This window comes from Mesocricetus auratus, unplaced genomic scaffold (assembly GCF_017639785.1).
Source record: "Mesocricetus auratus isolate SY011 unplaced genomic scaffold, BCM_Maur_2.0 Super-Scaffold_4256, whole genome shotgun sequence".
Taxonomy (NCBI): Eukaryota; Metazoa; Chordata; class Mammalia; order Rodentia; family Cricetidae; genus Mesocricetus; species Mesocricetus auratus.
This window is the reverse complement of record NW_024429182.1, coordinates 2,727,091-2,744,746: the sequence shown is the minus strand read 5'-3', so window position 1 is coordinate 2,744,746 and position 17,656 is coordinate 2,727,091. Positions and strand designations below refer to the sequence as shown.

The following is a 17,656-nucleotide window of genomic DNA, read 5'->3' as shown; positions in this document are numbered from 1 at the left end:
TTAGGTGCTAGGAATGGAACTGTGGTCCTCTGTAAGAGCAGTGGGTGCCCTTGCTAGCTGAGTCATCTTTCCAGAGCTTTCTTAATAGGGAAATTGGCATTAAACAACTTCGTTTACACAATGCTAACTGTAAACTTAAGACTTCTAAGGTTCTCGTGAAACTCATCTTAGAATTAGTTTCAATTTTTCCTATAATTTTTCAAGGAAAGTCTATCATGCTTATCAAGAGAATGACTGAAACCTTGGAAATAGGCGAGAGGAGCATAGGCTCTGGGAAATGAAATCAGGTCTAAGGTAATGTAAATAGGGCAATCCTAGAAACAATGCATTTTCTAAGTACAGAATTCCCCTCCCTTCTGGTTTATGCAGGAAGTATAGCAAAGGCAGACATTGGATAAATGAATGTAGGGCAACAAGAGACATTCAAGGCAACCCTTTGCCATTGGTAAACTCCTTGAAGGGTTTCTTGCAGGCCCTTATGCCAAATCTGGCTCAGTCATTTCCTGTCACCATGACAACTCCTTCCCAGAGCTATTAAAGAACCTATTGACTATTGTAAGAAACCATACTGCTGTGAATGATAGAAGAGATATAAAAGAGGGAACAAAAAAATCAGAAAAAACCACAAAGCTAGTATATCAACAAACTTCTATAAATGAGCAGAGACCAAAATAAAAAATACAAATAAATGATGTTATCATTGAAGTTCTGGTAGACACAGGTGCAGACATAACAATAATTTCACCAGAATCTTGGTATCCAAATTGGCCACTTCATGAGGTAAATGTTCAACCTTTAGGCATTGGAACTTTATCACAAGTAAACCAGAGCACAAGATGGATCAAACATATAGGACCAGAAAGACAGGACATTTAAAGCCATATGTTGTTAACATTGCAATGAATTTGTGAGAATGTGATTTGTTACAGCAATAGAACACTCATAATAACATTCATCCAATCTTAGAAACAAACTGTATGTTAATGTATGGTTCTGGAAAAAATATTAGAAGGTATTATAAAGAACAATCACTGACCATTCAAGTTGTACAAGAGCAGGGCACAACAGTTGCTGATCTTTCAAAGGTACCACCAGCCCTACCTTTAAAGTGGTTGACAGCAAACCTGTATGGGTTGTGCATTAATGGACTTTAACAACAGAGAAATTGTAGCCTTTAGAAGAGCTGGTACAGGAGCAACTAAATGCTTAGCATATTGAGGAATCAATCAGCCCTTAGAATTCTCCTGATTTGTTACTAAAAAGAAGTCAGGAAAATGGAGGATGGGTACATATCTCAGAGCTGTTAATAAGGTAATTCAACCAATGGGATCTCTACAGTCTGGAATTCCTTTGACTTCTCTATTACCTAAAGGATGGCCTCCCATAGTTATTGATTTAAAAGATTGTTTCTTCAGTATACTTTTACAAGAAAAAGATGAGAAAAATTTGCCTTCACAGTATCTACTTATAATAATTCTCAACCTTCTAAGAGATATCAATGGAAGGTTCTCCCACAGGGAATGATAAATAGCCCCACATTATGCCAATATTTTGTAAGTCAGCCATTGTAAATAATAAGTAAGCAATTTTCTTAATATGTTGTTTATTATCATATGGATGGCGTTTTACTATCTGATTCAAATGTTGATACTTTGGAAAGAATGCTTGCAGTAAAGAAAATTTTGGTTTGCTGGGGATTACAAATTGTTCCTGAAAAAATACAAAGAGGAGATTCTATTATTTAGATTATAAAATAAGTTTATAAAAATTAGACCCCAAAAGGTACAAATGAGGAGAGATGGATTTTTTTTTGGTTTTATGAGACAGGGTTTCTCTGTTTTGGAGGCTGTCGGTCCAGCCTGGCCTCAAACTCACAGAGATCTGCCTGCCTCTGCCTCCCGAGTGCTGGGATTAAAGGCGTGTGCCACCAACGCCTGGCAAGAGAGATGGATTTTAATCTCTTAATGATTTTCAAAGTTTGCCAGGAGACATTTCTCATTTATGGCACATTATTGGAATAGGTCCTGATGAACTGATAATTCAAACAAAACCTTAGATGGTGACAAGGACTTATATAGTTGTGAGTGCCTGGTATCATGGGAACAATATCTCTAGATTGAGTAAAGTGAGGTTTATTTGGGGGGAAATCACTTACATGTAATGCAGATGACTGCCAGAAGTCCTTGCTTCAAGGGTCCACACTGGATGCCCTTCGTGACCCGATCAGGAGCAAGAGAGAGAGAGAGCTTGTCTTGGACCCCAGACAAAATAACACCCGCTCATGTAAACACCTGTGCCCATGCCCAGACAGAAGCGGCTGTGTGGATCTGTCACTACGTATAGTCCTTGGGAATCAGCAGCCGAAGCTGAGAGAGAATTATATTTGGTGGAAGAGAAATTAGAGATTGCACATGTGGATCGTGTGGACCTGAAGCTTAACTGCACTCTGGTTATGTTACCCTCTAAGCATCCCTACATGATTTTAATGCAGAGGGAAGGAATTATCATAGGATGAATCTTTTTACCACATAAACCAAGTAAAAAATTTAAAACTTACGTGGAAAAGATCCCTGGGTTGATTCTAAAGGGAAAATTGTGACTTTGTCAGTTAGCAGGAATATATCCAGCAGAAATTGTAGCACCTTTTACTTATGATGAAATTGACAAATTATGGGTAGAAAGTGAACCCTGGCAAAGATCTTGTAGCAATTTTTGGGGAGACGTTAACAAAAATTATCCCCAAAGCAAGAGAATTCAACTTACAAAGAGAACTGGTTGGATTCTTCCTCACGTTGTTTGGGAAACACTAATTTCTGGAGCCCTTACATTATAAAATAATGCAAATAAATCAATAAAGGCAGGTTACAAATCAGAAAATTTAAGTTAAACAGTTCTAAGCCCTTATGAATCTGTCCAATCTGTCCAAAAGTCAAACTTACATGCTATTCTCATGGTATTAATGGTTTTTACAGAATCTCTCAACATAGTTGCTGATTCACAATATGTAGAAAGAGTTGTTTTACATATTGAAACCACTGAATTTATACCAGATGATACAGAATTTACTTTATTATTTATTAAGTTACAAGAAATAATCAGGAATAGGAATCATCCCATATATATATATATATATATATATATATATATATATATCACTCATGCGATCCCATATGGGTCTACCAGGCCCTCTAGCACAAAGCAGTGAAGACATTGATCAACTACTGATGGGAAATGTGATGAAGGCCCCAGAATTTTATAAAGAATACCATGTCAATAGCAAAGGTTAAAAAAAAGACTTTGCCATCACATGGCAAAAAGCCAAGGAAATTACAAGGAAATGTCCTGCTTGTTCTTTATACAACCAAATTCTACTACCTTCAGGAAATAGCCCAAAGGATACTCAGAGGAATGAAATATGGCAGATGGATGTATTGCATTTTGTGGAATTTGGAAAATTGATATATGCACACCATACCATTGATACCTATTCAGTATTTCAATGGACAACTGCTTTGAGTTCACAAAAGGCTGATTTGGTAATCACACATTTGCTAGAAGTTATGGCCATTATGGGTATACCTGCACAAATAAAGACAGACAATGCTCCAGCATGTCTCTAAAAAAAATGAAACGGTGTTTTGCTTATTATAATATAAAGCATATTACAGATATACCACAAAATCCTACAGGGCAGGCAGTTATAGAAAGATCAAGTCTAACTCCAAAGTATATGCTAAATAAACAGAAAAGGATGAAAAAGAACCCCAGAGTAGATTACATAGTACTTTATTAACTTTGAATTTTCTAATGCTAATGAGAAAGGAGCACAACTGATGAGAGACATTGAATAATAGCAAAAAAACCTAGGGAATTAAATCAGCTGATATACTTTAAAGATATGCTGACCTCAAAATAGAAATCAGGATATGTGTCACATTGGGGGAGGGGTTGATTTTGTTTCCACAGGAGAAGAAAATCTATGGATACCATCAAAATTGATAAAGATTAGTTTTGAACAAGAGAGACCTCTAATTAAGAAGAAAGATGAATAATAGTTCATCAAGCAGCAAGGCCATTTAATGTAAATTACCCTATAACACTAACAAATGCTTTTCATTTGATCATATATAACTTGTCAAAAAGGAAACTCCCCAAAATTGAGGTTGGGGAAGGTTACTTTTTTTTTGTCTTCTCAGGAGAATAAAGTCATCCAGCTAAGGAATCCAAATATCACTAGAAACAGAAAAAAGGACAAATCATCCAGAAAAAGTTGTTCCAAGAAATAAAATTGGCCTAATGCTATATCACATTTTCAACAGGATAAATTTTCATAAATCTTCCCAAATATTTGTTTCTGCTTTTTTTCTATAGACGTGTAATGCAAATGGTCTTTTTGTAGTCCTGGTCCAATTAAAGATTAAAGCTGGCTTTGGAGTTGGAGAATGGCTCTCTCCTTCTCTAAACCCAAGCATGCTTGTTAAATTAAAACCCAAAATCTCTGTCTCTTATCAGAAGAGCCACCTTAAAGGGAACAGACGGAAAACAAATATTTCAGGACAATTGGTTGCCACTAATCTCTTTAATCCTTTGGGGATAGGAAATGTCATTCTGTAAATATGTCTTTCTTATTTGCTGATGAATAAAACACTGTTGGCCAATAGGGAAGCAAGATAGGTAGGATTAGGAGAGAAGGAGGATTCTGGGAAATGTAGTCAAGAGTAGAGAGTCGCCATGTGATTCTGGGAGGAGAGGAAACGTGAGTCTAGTGTTCTCAGTAAGATAAGATCTTGTAGAAACACATAGATTAGTAGTTATGGGTTAATACTTAAGACAGAGCTAGCCAGTAAGAAGCCCTAGATATTGGCTGACAGCACTGTAACTAATAGAGTCTCTGTGTGTTTTTTTGGGTTGACGCGGCACTGGGACCAGGCTGGTGGGAAGAGTTACCGCAACACTTTGGTTTTATTTTGACTCATGGAATCTTTTCTTGAGGTATACTAAAAATTTATAAGATCAATATATTTGTATTTTAAAGTTTTGTCGTAATACTAATGGTCATGCAAAGTACTTATTCTAGAAAAAAGTTTCCTCTACCTTCCTGTACATAATTTCAGCTCGACTTTCTATTAGTTTTCTGCAGTGAACCATGACCTCACTTTACAGTGACCTTTGAAGTCTCCAAAAGGATGATAGGGCCTCACAAGGACAATTTCATCAGGACTATGACATCACCATTAAGCTGAAAAACACCAACTATAGATCAGCTTTGGACTACAAACTGCTCATAACAATTTTGAGGTGACCAGCTGAGATGATCCAGCCTCACAGACTACTCTAGCCATAATTGAGACAAGCCCTATATTTTCCCCTTATACAGAGACTGGACAGAAATGATACAGTTTGACAGTTAGCCCAAAATTTTTCTCTTCAGGATCCCCTAAAGATGCCATTACCCCAAACTGCAGGAAGTAACTTTAAGAACACAACACCCACATTCCTAAGAGGCGGGGTGGGTGGTTTTTGGTTGTTCATTGGTTTATTGATATTTGTCATTGTTTAGGGGGATTGGTTACAAGTTGTTATTTGTAATGGCTAGGAAAAATCTAAACAAAGGAAATTATATCCAAGGTTCTTGTTTTGAAAAGAAAGAAAGGGGATACAGTTATGATAGGATAAAAGGGTCGATCATTGAAACTACTCTGAAAATAAAAGAGTGGGGATATAGATAGGATAAGATAAAAAGGTAGATTATTGAATCTACTTTTAAAAGGCATCTTCTAGTTCTAAATACTTTCATCGGATTTGGCTCTTTTATATTGTATACAATTACTGTATATTGGTATATATTTGAGATTAATTTTGTTAAAACAGACTTACATACATTTCTAATGTTGTTCAAGGTATTGTACCTATACAGCTCATTTAATAATGTAATACAAATTTCTAGTCCTTGAAAGTTATTACCAATTATATAGGATAATAAGGAAATACAAGTTAGTAATTCATCAACCTATTACAATTGAACTTACAGTCACATTAGGTATGTTTACAAGGTCAAACAGAGATATGTTTTAAATAGACAGGTCATCTTCAAACACTTTGGAGATCTACAGAATATGGCATTTAAGATGTTTAAATAATATAGTTTTTTATGACAATGAAAGATGTCTGCTCCTGGCAGCACCAATATACTTAAGAGAAGATAATAGGCATCAAAAAATCTCCACATGGAGTTTAAGTTCTTTGTGACAAAGGTAAGCCACTGGGCAAGAAAGTGCCCTTGCCTCAACTGCTGATAGTATGCTGTCCAAATTGGACAAACAGAACACAAAAGAGAGTGCCTGCAAAACTTTGCAAAGACAAGATGGGACAGTTCTTCAAATATCCTGCTTCACAGAAAAGTCTGTCAGATATGCTAAGCCTATAGGCCAAAGATGGATGCCCCAGTGTTTTAGAGGAAACTTGAGTGACTGTTACTGTCATTTCATAATTTTTTTGAAAGTCACTTGATTGCACATTCTGCTTTCTAGTTAATAATATTTCCTTCTTGGGTCTCTGATGGAGTTTTAAGACTGGGTAGTATAGTTATAGTTTTCCTTGTTTACCAGACTCAGAAAAGAAATTCACCAATGAAATGAATGTTGAGAGACATTAAAAGATAATTTCATAATGCAAATTAGAATAAAAAATGAATTAGGCATAACCTTTTAGACTCAACAAGATAGGATATATATGTAGTATTTTCTTTGAATTGGTCAAATCCAAATGGACTAGACATTGTTGATGTGCTTAATATCTATATATAATATATAGTTATTGTCCTTATTGTACATGGCTTTTCTTGTATTAGTTATAGCCTTCTTTTTATATTAGACAAACAGGGGAATTATGATACATTGTTTATAATCTAATAAAGCCACTGGAGATCAGAATGCAAAGTCAGCCACATTAGTTAGCCATGGATATAAGGCAGTGGTTGGACACACCTTTAATCCCAGGATTTAGGAAACAAAGACAGATGTGTCTCTGTGACTCCAAGACCACTCTGGCTACACAGGAGTGAATCAGTCTAAAAGAGAAACAGAACCCACACCTTTAATCCCAGCACTAGAGAGTATATAAGGATCTCAGTGCAGTCTAAGATTCTGAGGCTTGGTGGAGATCAGTGCAGTCTGGAGATGCACTCTGAGGACAGGATTGCACCTTCTGTCTGAGCATTAATATAGGTGAGAATTCTCTAGTGACTGTCTGCTTTGCTTCCATGATCTTCCACTTGAACCCCAATATCTGTCTCTGGGTTATTATTATTCATGTCATACATCATCATGTGTATACTAGAAGTTAGTAAGTTGTATAGCAAAAGAATATTGTCTCCTTTATAGTTTTTATGTTATTAACTTAGTAGAGTTTCAAATTTCTTATAGATTCTAGCTTTTTATACCATACTTATTACCTTATATCCTTTGTCATTTAAATCTTGGCTTTGGTATATTTTTTCTCATCAGAGTTTGTAATGTTTATGTTGTTAGAATCTTTAGTACTACTTATTTCAATATTTATCTATTTGTTTACTTTTCATTTGAGAAAGCCTGTTCCTCTACAGGATTTTAAACAGTATATTTTTCCAGTACTCTGAAGGATCTTGGAGAAGAGTCTTCCAGGATGAATGAATGACAATTTTGTGCAAAAAGTGTAGAGGAAATGGTTCTGGTTTGTTTAAGGAATAGGCAGGAGAAACAATGGGTCAGAGAAGGAAGAATGAGGAAGAGACTGTGGGAGTTTGGAGAATGATGGGTGTTTCCTGTATTGAATCTTTTTTTTTGCTTGCCACATTAGCGTTACTGTGTCATAATGGCCCAACTGTGATTTAGAAACACACAAGTACCTGTGTTTAAAAAGCTAAAGCCTTCTGGGTTTCGTGCCACACACCTTTAATCTCAGTACCAGGGAGGCAGAGGCAGGTGAATGTCTAGAAGTTTGAGGCCAGCCTGGTCTACATAGGGAATCTTCTGGCCAGCCAAGGCTACATAGTGAAATCTTGTTTCAAAAGAAAAAAAGCTAAAGTGAATGGGAATGTTGCATTGTGCTCTTAAAATTACTTCCTGTTGTCTGGGAGTGACAGCATCTCTAGCAGAGCCTGAAAAGAAAAAGAAATGGGATAATTGTCAAGTCCTGGGAGAGCTAGCTGTATCATTTGTTGCCCATTCTCTGTGTAATGGGAAAACTCAGGGCTTATCTCAAGTCCTGGCTGGAGTAGCCTGTGAGGTTACCATCTCAGGGAGCCACCTGGAAATTGTCCAAAGCAGTTTGTAGTCTAAACCCCATCTGTGGGTGGTGCTTGTCAGCTTAGTGGCATTCCCACTGTCCTGGTGGAAGTATCATTGTGGGACCCCATCATCCTTTTAGAGACTTATTAGGTCCCTATTAGACATGGTCATGGTTTACTGTGGAAAAACATTTTGAATGCCATATACAGTGGATCTTGAAGAGGTTAAAGGAGCATAATTTGTTATGTCCATCCAGATAATTTTGTAATGTAATGGCGAGATTGGTACTCAGAAACAAGCTATTGAGTCCATGTAGCGAATGTATCTATATATGAGTATGTGTGTGCATGTACAAACTGTGGGTGCATTTAGTGTTCCTATATTGTAGACATATTTAGTACTCATCACTGATGTCGGGTGACCTATCCGAGGTCACCCTAGAAAACACTTGATTCTCCCTTTTATGGCAACATCAATGTCTGTAGCTCTTCAACTGTTTCTGGAGCTTTGTAAGATTTCCCCATCTTCATTGGCATGTAGGCTGGAGGTATAATATTTACACTATCGTTAAAAAAGAAGATATTGGGATAAGGAGAAGAGCAGGAAGGCTAACTTTCTGCTCCCTGGGAAAGAGGCCACCAGAGCTGTTTCCTCTGAAAACAAAATGCACCCATGATGAAGAACCAAGCAGAAACAGCAGCGTGTCTCTGTTTCCATTTAAGTATGGAGACAGGTCACTCATGTTAAGTCTCATCTGCCATGTGCAGCCTTAACTGATGTGTGTGTGTGTGTGTGTGTGTGTGTGAGTGAGAGAGAGAGAGAGAGAGAGAGAGAGAGAGCAGACAGACAGACAGACAGACAGACAGAGAGAACACAGAGAATGCATATGGGGTAGGAGGTGTGTGTGTGTGTTTGTGTATGTGTGTGTGAGAGAGAGCACATGGGTAGGGGTGAGGACGTGTGGTGGGAGTGGGTACCTGGAGATCAGAAGACGGCTTTGTGCAATTGATTCTCTCCTTCTTCCCTGCGGGATTTGGGAATCAATTTCAGAACAGAATTAGAAGTCAAGAATCTTGATTCTAAATGACATACTGTTTGAAGTGCCTTAGTACATTAAAGTAGGGCTTATCAGCCCATGGCCTGCAGGGTGCATGCATACCACTGAAGAGTAGTTAGTGAAAACATGAGATTTATTTGTAGGAAGAGACTTCAGGACTGCGCCACTACCCATGTCCACTTTGGGCATGGCTAGAAGAGAGTACAGAGGTGGTAATAAAGGCGATGCAGGAGAGACTCATGATCTCTTTTTAGCTTCCGGTTCTGTGGCAAAAGCTGCTGACTCACCTTGGTTGCCCGTTTTCTCTTGTAAGTAATTTCTACAATAAATACTTACCTATACCCTCATCAAGTGTGTTGTTTATTGCTACAGATTTGGGTGTGACTAGAGACACAGTTCAGCACATTTTATTACCACATCTGTATGCGCCTCTAGCCACGCCCAAAATGGGCATAACTAGTGGTGCAGTCCTAAAGTCTCTGCCTACATTTATTTGCAATCTTTATTTATTTTAACAATTACACAGTTTTCAAACATGATCTCTCTGTGGGAAACTATTGTGTCACAGTGTCACATGGTTGGACATACTGATGACTCGCCTGTGTGCCTGCAGCTGTTCTGAGTAACCTGGCCACTATCCACAGTGAGTTTCTGTGTACTGGATGCAGGGGACTCAGTGTCTGGTGGTTTTCCTGATTCTCTGTAGAACTCATGTGCCTTAGCTTTCAGTGGTGGGTGCTGAAGTCCTTCTTCCTGACTGAATTACTCTGAAATAGCTTTAGCATTTCCGTTTTAATGTCCTGATATAGCACAAAGGGTTTTGGGATACCTGGATTTTATTCCCACATTTGCCCCTTATTAGTTATACGCCCTTTATAAATCATAAACTTGTAGACTGTATAATAATCGTGAAGCAGCCCTGAAGTGTCATGTTCTTACACTAAAAAATGGAGAAGTTAGGATCCTACCCTTGTCTCCTCTGTTGACTTGTGTATGATCCTGAAGTGTGGGAAACAAATTTTCTGGTCCATATCAGACACATGATACCATCTCATTGTTACCTTCATACCTCATGCCATGCAAATTATACATCTCCATCTTTCTCTGTTGGCGTCTTTCTTATAGTATGGTTGATGGGAACTGCACCAAGGACTGTAGGTTGGGGCAGCTGTGCTATGACCTTATATAAATGGAAGATCATGTTCCTATTTCACTTCAGCTATTTTTTTCTAAATGCCACTATTCCTAGGACTTAGTAGCTGCAATATTTCAAAATGTCTTTGAAGCCAACCCTTTGCCTCTGGAATAGACTGTTCCAGGCTCTTTACTATTCAATATCTTCTGGGACAGAGATTTCACAACCTGTCTCTCACCTTGAGGATGTTCTTATAACTAATATAAATCTTGCTTTCTGCAATTTCAGTTGAATTTATATCATTTTTCTTTTCTCTGTAGAGATGAGAACAGCCCTAAACCAGAGGTGATGCATTCTCATGAGGGCCAGTACTGAACGTTGTAGAAAAATCGTTTTCAGTCCAGCCTCCATTTCTCTACCATTCTGACATTTGATTCATGTCTCAGAAGGTGCCGATTTAAAAGTCCAAATGAAATAATAGTTTCTATCTACTATCTGTACTAATGAAATCATTTGCTCTTAAAATAAAATGAGGTATGAAAATTTAAAAGTGAGTTCTTGTGGGGAGGAAGAGGGATATGTTGGTCTCTGATCCTGTTTGTAAGAAATGTGTTGTAAGAAAAGTGGTAGTACATATCTTCAATCCCAGCCCTTGGGAGGCAGAGGCAGGTGGATCTCTGTGAGTTCCAGACCAACCTGGTGTACAAAAACGAGTTCCAGGACAACCAGAGCTATACACAAGAGAAACTCTGTCTCAAAGAACTTAAGAAAGAAAGAAAGAAAGAAAGAAAGGGAGAAAGAAGATAAAAGAAAAAGAAAAATCTGTTGGCTGAGTTCTTAAAAGGGGCTGGTGTGGCTCTCTCTCTGTTGACCCTCAGAACCTGCCAGTGCTAACATTGCTGTCCAACTTCTGAAGTCTCTGAAGATAAGAGACCCCTCTAAAGTAAATAAATAAAATAGAAGACTGTGTTCTCAAAATGGATTTGGGATATTTAACCAAACTTACTTCTTACTTCATATAGCTATAGTCACAAGAATGGGTTTGGCTGTAGATTTTATTCCTTTTTTTAATGATCATAGTAAGTGATTGATTGAATCATTAAAAATTGTGAGACAAGAAATCTGTTTCTTGGAGCAAGCTGTCCAGAAGTGGATTTCAATGTTTATGGTCAGATGGCTTAGTCCTCAGCTAAGAATTGTGCTGAATGTGGTGAGGAAAAATACACAAACCGTGTCCACGAGGAGCCTATGGTTGGGCTGAGAAGGACACTGTGAACTAGCTGCTGCGAGTCACTTCTAACAGTGCATAGAAAGACATTAAATGGAAATTTAAATTTGCATCTTAAAAGATTTCACAGAAAAGTCTTATATATATATATATATATATAATTGCATACATGTTAAATTTACTGAGCCCCTAAAATTTGTATTCATTTGCTTCATTCTGATTTCTGTATTTTCCTTTTGAAGGTTCAGCAGTTTTCTGAAAAATCATTCCTTTTAAAGATTCTGAAAACCCGTGAAAATGCACTAGAGAGACAGTGTGGTGAAATTATGAACCAGAGAGACACACTGTTCCAATCCTTCGTAAGTTGCTAGCCACCTAGAAACATCCAAGTCAGCAACTGTGTCAAAAGCATTTAAATATATACAGCTTTACTTTGAGACAATTGTATGTATGAATATCAGCTGACAGTATTGCTCAAATAAAAAATATTAAGGGCTGTTTAAAACTGACTGAGAGAGCAATACCGTTTGAGAGAGTTGTTCTGGCAAGGATATACTACAGTTGCAGTGAGCCTAAAAGAAAGAATGTCACTGTTTTCAATGACTCTGGTGTTGAGACCCAGTTACAATGCTCTGGAAAAACAGAGAGGTTTATACTTTCAGGCATATTTATGAGTATGAATGAAAATATATTGTTTATCTTTTATCTTAAGTCAAATTCAACAAGCTGAGCAGTAGTTGTTTTGGAGGTGTGACTAGTCATCAGTTGACATTTCAAAGAAATTCATTTAGGCCAGCAAGAGGGATCAGTAAAGGCATTTTCCACCAAGTCTGATGACCTTTCAACCTCTGGAACCAACATGGTGGAAGGAGAACTGACTCCTGCAAGTTGTCCTCTAATCTTCACATGTATGTGATGACATGTACATACCCACACTCATACACAAACACACACACAGTAACACACACACACAATGAATAAATAAATAAATGGAAAATTTTGTAAGATATATGTAAGAATAAAAATACAGCTCATGACATGACCAGCTTCTAAAAGTGATTCCACATAGTTGTCATGCCATCCAAAAAATAAAAATACAGAAGACTAATGTTTCTCGTGCTGTCAGGAAATTAGATTTTTGTACTGTCCAAAGATTTAAATTCATATTTTCATGCACTGTGGTTATTTGATTTGCAACATAAAAGCTTATTTAGAACTTACTTTGAAATGATTGCATAATTTGCCTTCAGATAACAGTTTTCTTTTTCCTATAAAGCAGCCATTGTTCCTTTGAGTAAAGGTTGTAATTTTCACATTTCACTATTACTACTCCACCTAATTGTACATTATATTGACAAAGTAGCATATATGATTGTAAAGTAAATTCACAGACACAAGGATAATGATTAATGTAAGAATTTCTACTTCACCAACTCTCCGAATCTGTAAGGATAAAACTTCCACATAAAAGTTGTTGTATAGCAGCCTCCATCCTTAAACATGTTTACTTGGTCAGCACAGGGTGTCTGTGGTGATGCAGGAAGCAGAGCTGATGATACTTCAAATTGTTGTATTTTAAGTCACCGAAGAATAGTGCAGCCAGCATGTATGTTTGGTCACCTTTTTCTGCTTCTCAGGAGGCCACAAAGAAAAAGGTGACAGAGGAAGAAGAAAAATTTATCAAGGAAATTGCAGACTTCAATGATGAGTATGAAATAACCAAGAAAAGAGACGTTTTGATGAAAGAAAATATCAAGATGGAAATATCTGACTTGGAAAAGCAGGCAGATGTCTTGAGAGGAGGTACTGGAATAGCTGTGCTCCTTTGATTATCATTAGTGAATACATGGTGTCATTTGCTTGTTCACTTGTCTGTTTGTGAGACAGTATTTTACCATCTAGCACAAACTGGCTTGGAACTTAATGTGTAGCCCAGGCTGGCCTCAGACTTGGTATGATCCCCTTGTCTCAGTTCTCCAAGCGCTGAGGTTTAAAGTGTCCACCACCATGCCTGTTACAGTGAGCCACTTTGAATGAATGCGTCAACTCTGTATGAAGGTAAATTCCAGCATTACATAGTTAACTTTTTTACTTAGTGAATGTATATGACCATGCTGACTGTTTATTTCACATTACTCAGAAGTATATTGTGAACTGAGCCTTTGGTCATCCATCTGATGTGAATGTCAGTTTAGTATGTCATGTGACTGTTAGGTCTTGTTGTAGGTCCCAGGGATGTGGAATTTAAATGTGTAAGGAACAAATGTACAAGCCATGTGATGAGTTAGAACTGATGCTATGAATCGCATTTGCTCATCCAGCCTGTGTAAAGTGGGAAGTGCTTGCACAGACAGAGGTGGAGAGTGTGTCACCTCATGCATGTCTGTGTGCGTGATACTGTAATCTGATACAATGATTAAGTAAAGTCATTGCCAAAGAGAGGGGGCTGAAGGAGCTTTTTAGGGAAATAGCAGGACTTTAATACCCATAGAAACAGGGAATGTCAAGGACACCCGTTCCCAGAGGCTCTATTCCACCAAGAAACTTGGTTTCTCTTCCTCCCAGTCAGGCCCAGTCGCAGTTGAGACTCCTTGATTGCCACGCCCCTGTAGTTAATTCCTTGAGTACATTTCCTCTGAATCTGAAAACCTCACAGTAAAGCAAATGCTCATTTCTCAGATCGTCAGTGTACCCTGGTAAGATCAGAAAGGGGAAAGCTGTGGATACCATCGCCCCACTGTAGTTCACAAGTGCAGTTACAGAGGCACCGGGCATTCCTGGTTAGGACCTGGGCGTGCTCCTGCCTCCTGTGGTCACCATGCTGGTGCTGGCTCCTCCCTGTGACCTCCATCCTGAGGCATCCTTTTTTGTGAGAGGTGTCTTGTGCTTGCAGCCCCTCCTTATTAAAGCTGCTTCTGCTCTACAGGACCTCAGGCATTCAAGGGCCTTTTTGCCATCTCTTAGCATTACTGAAATTATGGAAATAGTTCTCTTAAAGACTTCGTGACTCTTAGATGAGTCTAATTGAGGTTAATTCCACTAGAAAAAAAGCTGTAACTACAAATTTTTTTCTGAGATCAGACTTTGTTTTGGTTTCTGCTGAAACAGTAAAAGACAATACTAAGTGTTCTTTTTTATTCTTCTCTTTTATGGAAAATACATTATTTTCTCATACAATATATCTTGATTACAATTTCCACTCCCTCTACTCCTGGCCCTCAAGCTTAACCGATTTTCAGAGGCATCATGTTAGGTTTCTCTCAGATCAAAACAGTTTTAAGTTTATGTACTGTGTTTTATATTTAGATGGTGATTTCCTAGCCTTGCTGGGGGTTTATCTTCAGTAGCAGATGTGTATTTTACTTCCTGAAACAGCTAGTAAGAAAAAGCAAAGGCGCAGTGCCAGGACACCATGTGAATTAAAGGTGATCTTAAAACACTAGTACAATCTGAACACAAATATGAGAGGAAGAACAGACCACTAAAGCAAATAATAACACAGTAGTTTGTCCGTGTCAATAACTAACACTAAGTGGTCAGCCACTCACTACAATTAGAAGGCAGAGCTGATCAGAATGACACACACACCCCTCCCAGCGCTATGGGAGAGGCTCGGCAGTGAAGAGCAGACAGCACTCTTGATGGACACCCAGGTTCCATTCCAAGCACCCACATCCCACAGATGACAGCTGCCTGTGACTCTGGCTCTGACGTCCTTGAACATAATGCACATACACAGACTTGCACATACACACGTAGCTAATAGCAATAAAGCATTTTAAAAGGAAGCTAATGAAAAAGATACTCTGTGTGCAACAACCATAAAAGTCAACATTTTTATTGATATCAGATACAATTTAATAAAATGCTGTCACTGAAATTAAAGAGAATTTTATATTGAAAAGTTTAATTTTCAGTTAGGAATATTGGAATAATGCATATTGTATTTTCTCAGCATTAATGAGTAACTAAAAAAAAGTAACAAGCAAAAACCTATCCAGCAAAATCTAAACATTTGGAAATTAAATGGCACATTTATTTAAAAAACTCATAGTCAAAGGGGAAATTAAAATAATTGAATTATAATATAAATTCAACATACTAAAATTTTGTAGTTTAGGCAGTATTTATTTGGGGGTTTATAAGTGGCTTTAATGCTTATGCTACTTTAAATAAAATAATGGCAGAAGGTTGATGTGTTTCACATGAAAAAGATCCTAAAAAGTAGTGCCAATAAATTCACACGAAAGAGGAAGATGAGTCTGAAAATTAAAGCAGAAAGCAAGGAAAAGCTGGAGAAGGAAGAGACAGTGTCTTTCCCCATGCTGTGACACACTGAGCGTCAGGAAAGCACGTGCTCAGCTGAGCAGTCACCCTCTAGGACTTGAGCCCAGACTCCAGAGTATTCCCGGGGAAATGGTGTCTTACAAAGGAATGGCAGCTCCACAGGTGAAACCATGGCCCCTCAGTAAGTAAGCTAGAGCTGTGGGACATCTGTTGCAGAGGTGACCCTGTAGCCTGTCATACACCATGTTACAAATTAACTTGAGGGGCTACAGACATGTCTCCACACTCAAGAGCAATGCTCGGCTTCAGAGGACTGGAATTTAGTTCCAGGCACCCATGTTGGACAGCTTGCAGCTACCTGTAACTCCATCTGCACGACATCCGATGCCCTGTTCTGCCTCAGTGGATACCTGTCCACACACGGCATATACTCATTCAGACATAAACACATACTCATAAACTTATACCTAAACGTTAAAACAGCAGTTGGGAATCTCCTGAGGAAAACAGAAACACGGTGAGGACATCAGGACTGGAGGGATGGCTCAGCAGTTAGGACTGCTGGTTCCTCCCGCTGAGGACCTCAGTTTTGTTCTCAGCATCCACAGCAGGTGACTCACAACTGCCTACAGCTCTAGTTTCATTTGTTCTGATAATGCACCGGTTTGCACACAGTTCACATAAACTCAGGCACACATAAATATACATAAATGATAAATACATCTACAAATATTGTCACCATTTTCAAATGAGCAGATTTCTTAGATGGAAACTAGAAATGTGAACCATAAGAGGAAAATACACCCTGGTAATAAACTAAACTGTAAAATGCTAGGAAAATGAAGACAGGCTATGGACTGGAGAGAACATTTGTGATGTGTACATGGGATGTTACTCAGAAAATAATGACTTCTCAAACTTCAAATTGAGAAGGCAACAAGACCAGTTATAGCAGGGAGATTTGAGCTTAGCAGTACAGTGCTGGTGACCAGTAAACACACTGGAAAGGTACTCAGTATTTTTATTCATGAGGAAGACACAAAGTAAAATATAAGCGAGCTGTCATTGTGCATTCATTTAATCAAAATTAAACAGATCAGGCACCATTGTGACCTCTAGTGATCTAAAGGGATGACACCAATTGGCAAGCTAAGCAATAGTGTAGAGACCACCCCGAATGCCCATTCCTGATAATGAACTTGATGTTTATAACCATCCTGGAGCCTTCATCCAGTGACTGATGGAAGCAGAGGCAAACACCCACAGTTAAACACTGAACTGAACCCAAGGAACCCAGCGACAGAGAGAGAGGAGCGATGAGGAAATTGGCAAAGAATGGGCTGGCAAAACCAGCAGAGACAGCTGATCTGAACAGGCGAGAGCTCTTGGACCCCAGACCGACAGCTGGGAGGCCAGCATGGGACTGATCCAGACCCCTGAATGTGAGAGTCAGTGAGGAGGCCTAGGCAACCTATAGGGTCCTGAGCAGTGGATCAGTGTTTATCCCTCGAATACTAATAGACATCATGTGTCCATAACACAAAGAGGGTTGCTCTCTCGACCTGGACTCTTAGGGGAATGCCTGGACCCTATCCTGAGTGAAATGACAGACTCTAGATATCCCCTATGTGGAAGGAATTGCCAATAGGGTGGGAGGACAGGGGGGATGGGGGTTGCGGGAG

At 38.5% G+C, this 17,656-nt stretch overlaps 1 protein-coding gene across 3 annotated transcripts in view; it reads left to right on the top strand.

Annotated features, from left to right (window-relative positions):
- Positions 1-17,656, top strand: part of Ccdc172 (coiled-coil domain containing 172) — a 52,215-nt gene that overhangs the window by 7,843 nt on the left and 26,716 nt on the right. For all 3 annotated transcript variants that reach the window (XR_005871287.1, XM_040732132.1, XM_040732137.1), the window contains exons 4-5: positions 11,930-12,046; positions 13,325-13,490. Coding sequence is in view for 2 of the 3 variants with exons in the window: in XM_040732132.1 (XP_040588066.1) it covers positions 11,930-12,046; positions 13,325-13,490 (283 nt within the window). In the remaining variant the exon portion in view is untranslated. The remainder of the gene's footprint in view (positions 1-11,929; positions 12,047-13,324; positions 13,491-17,656) is intronic.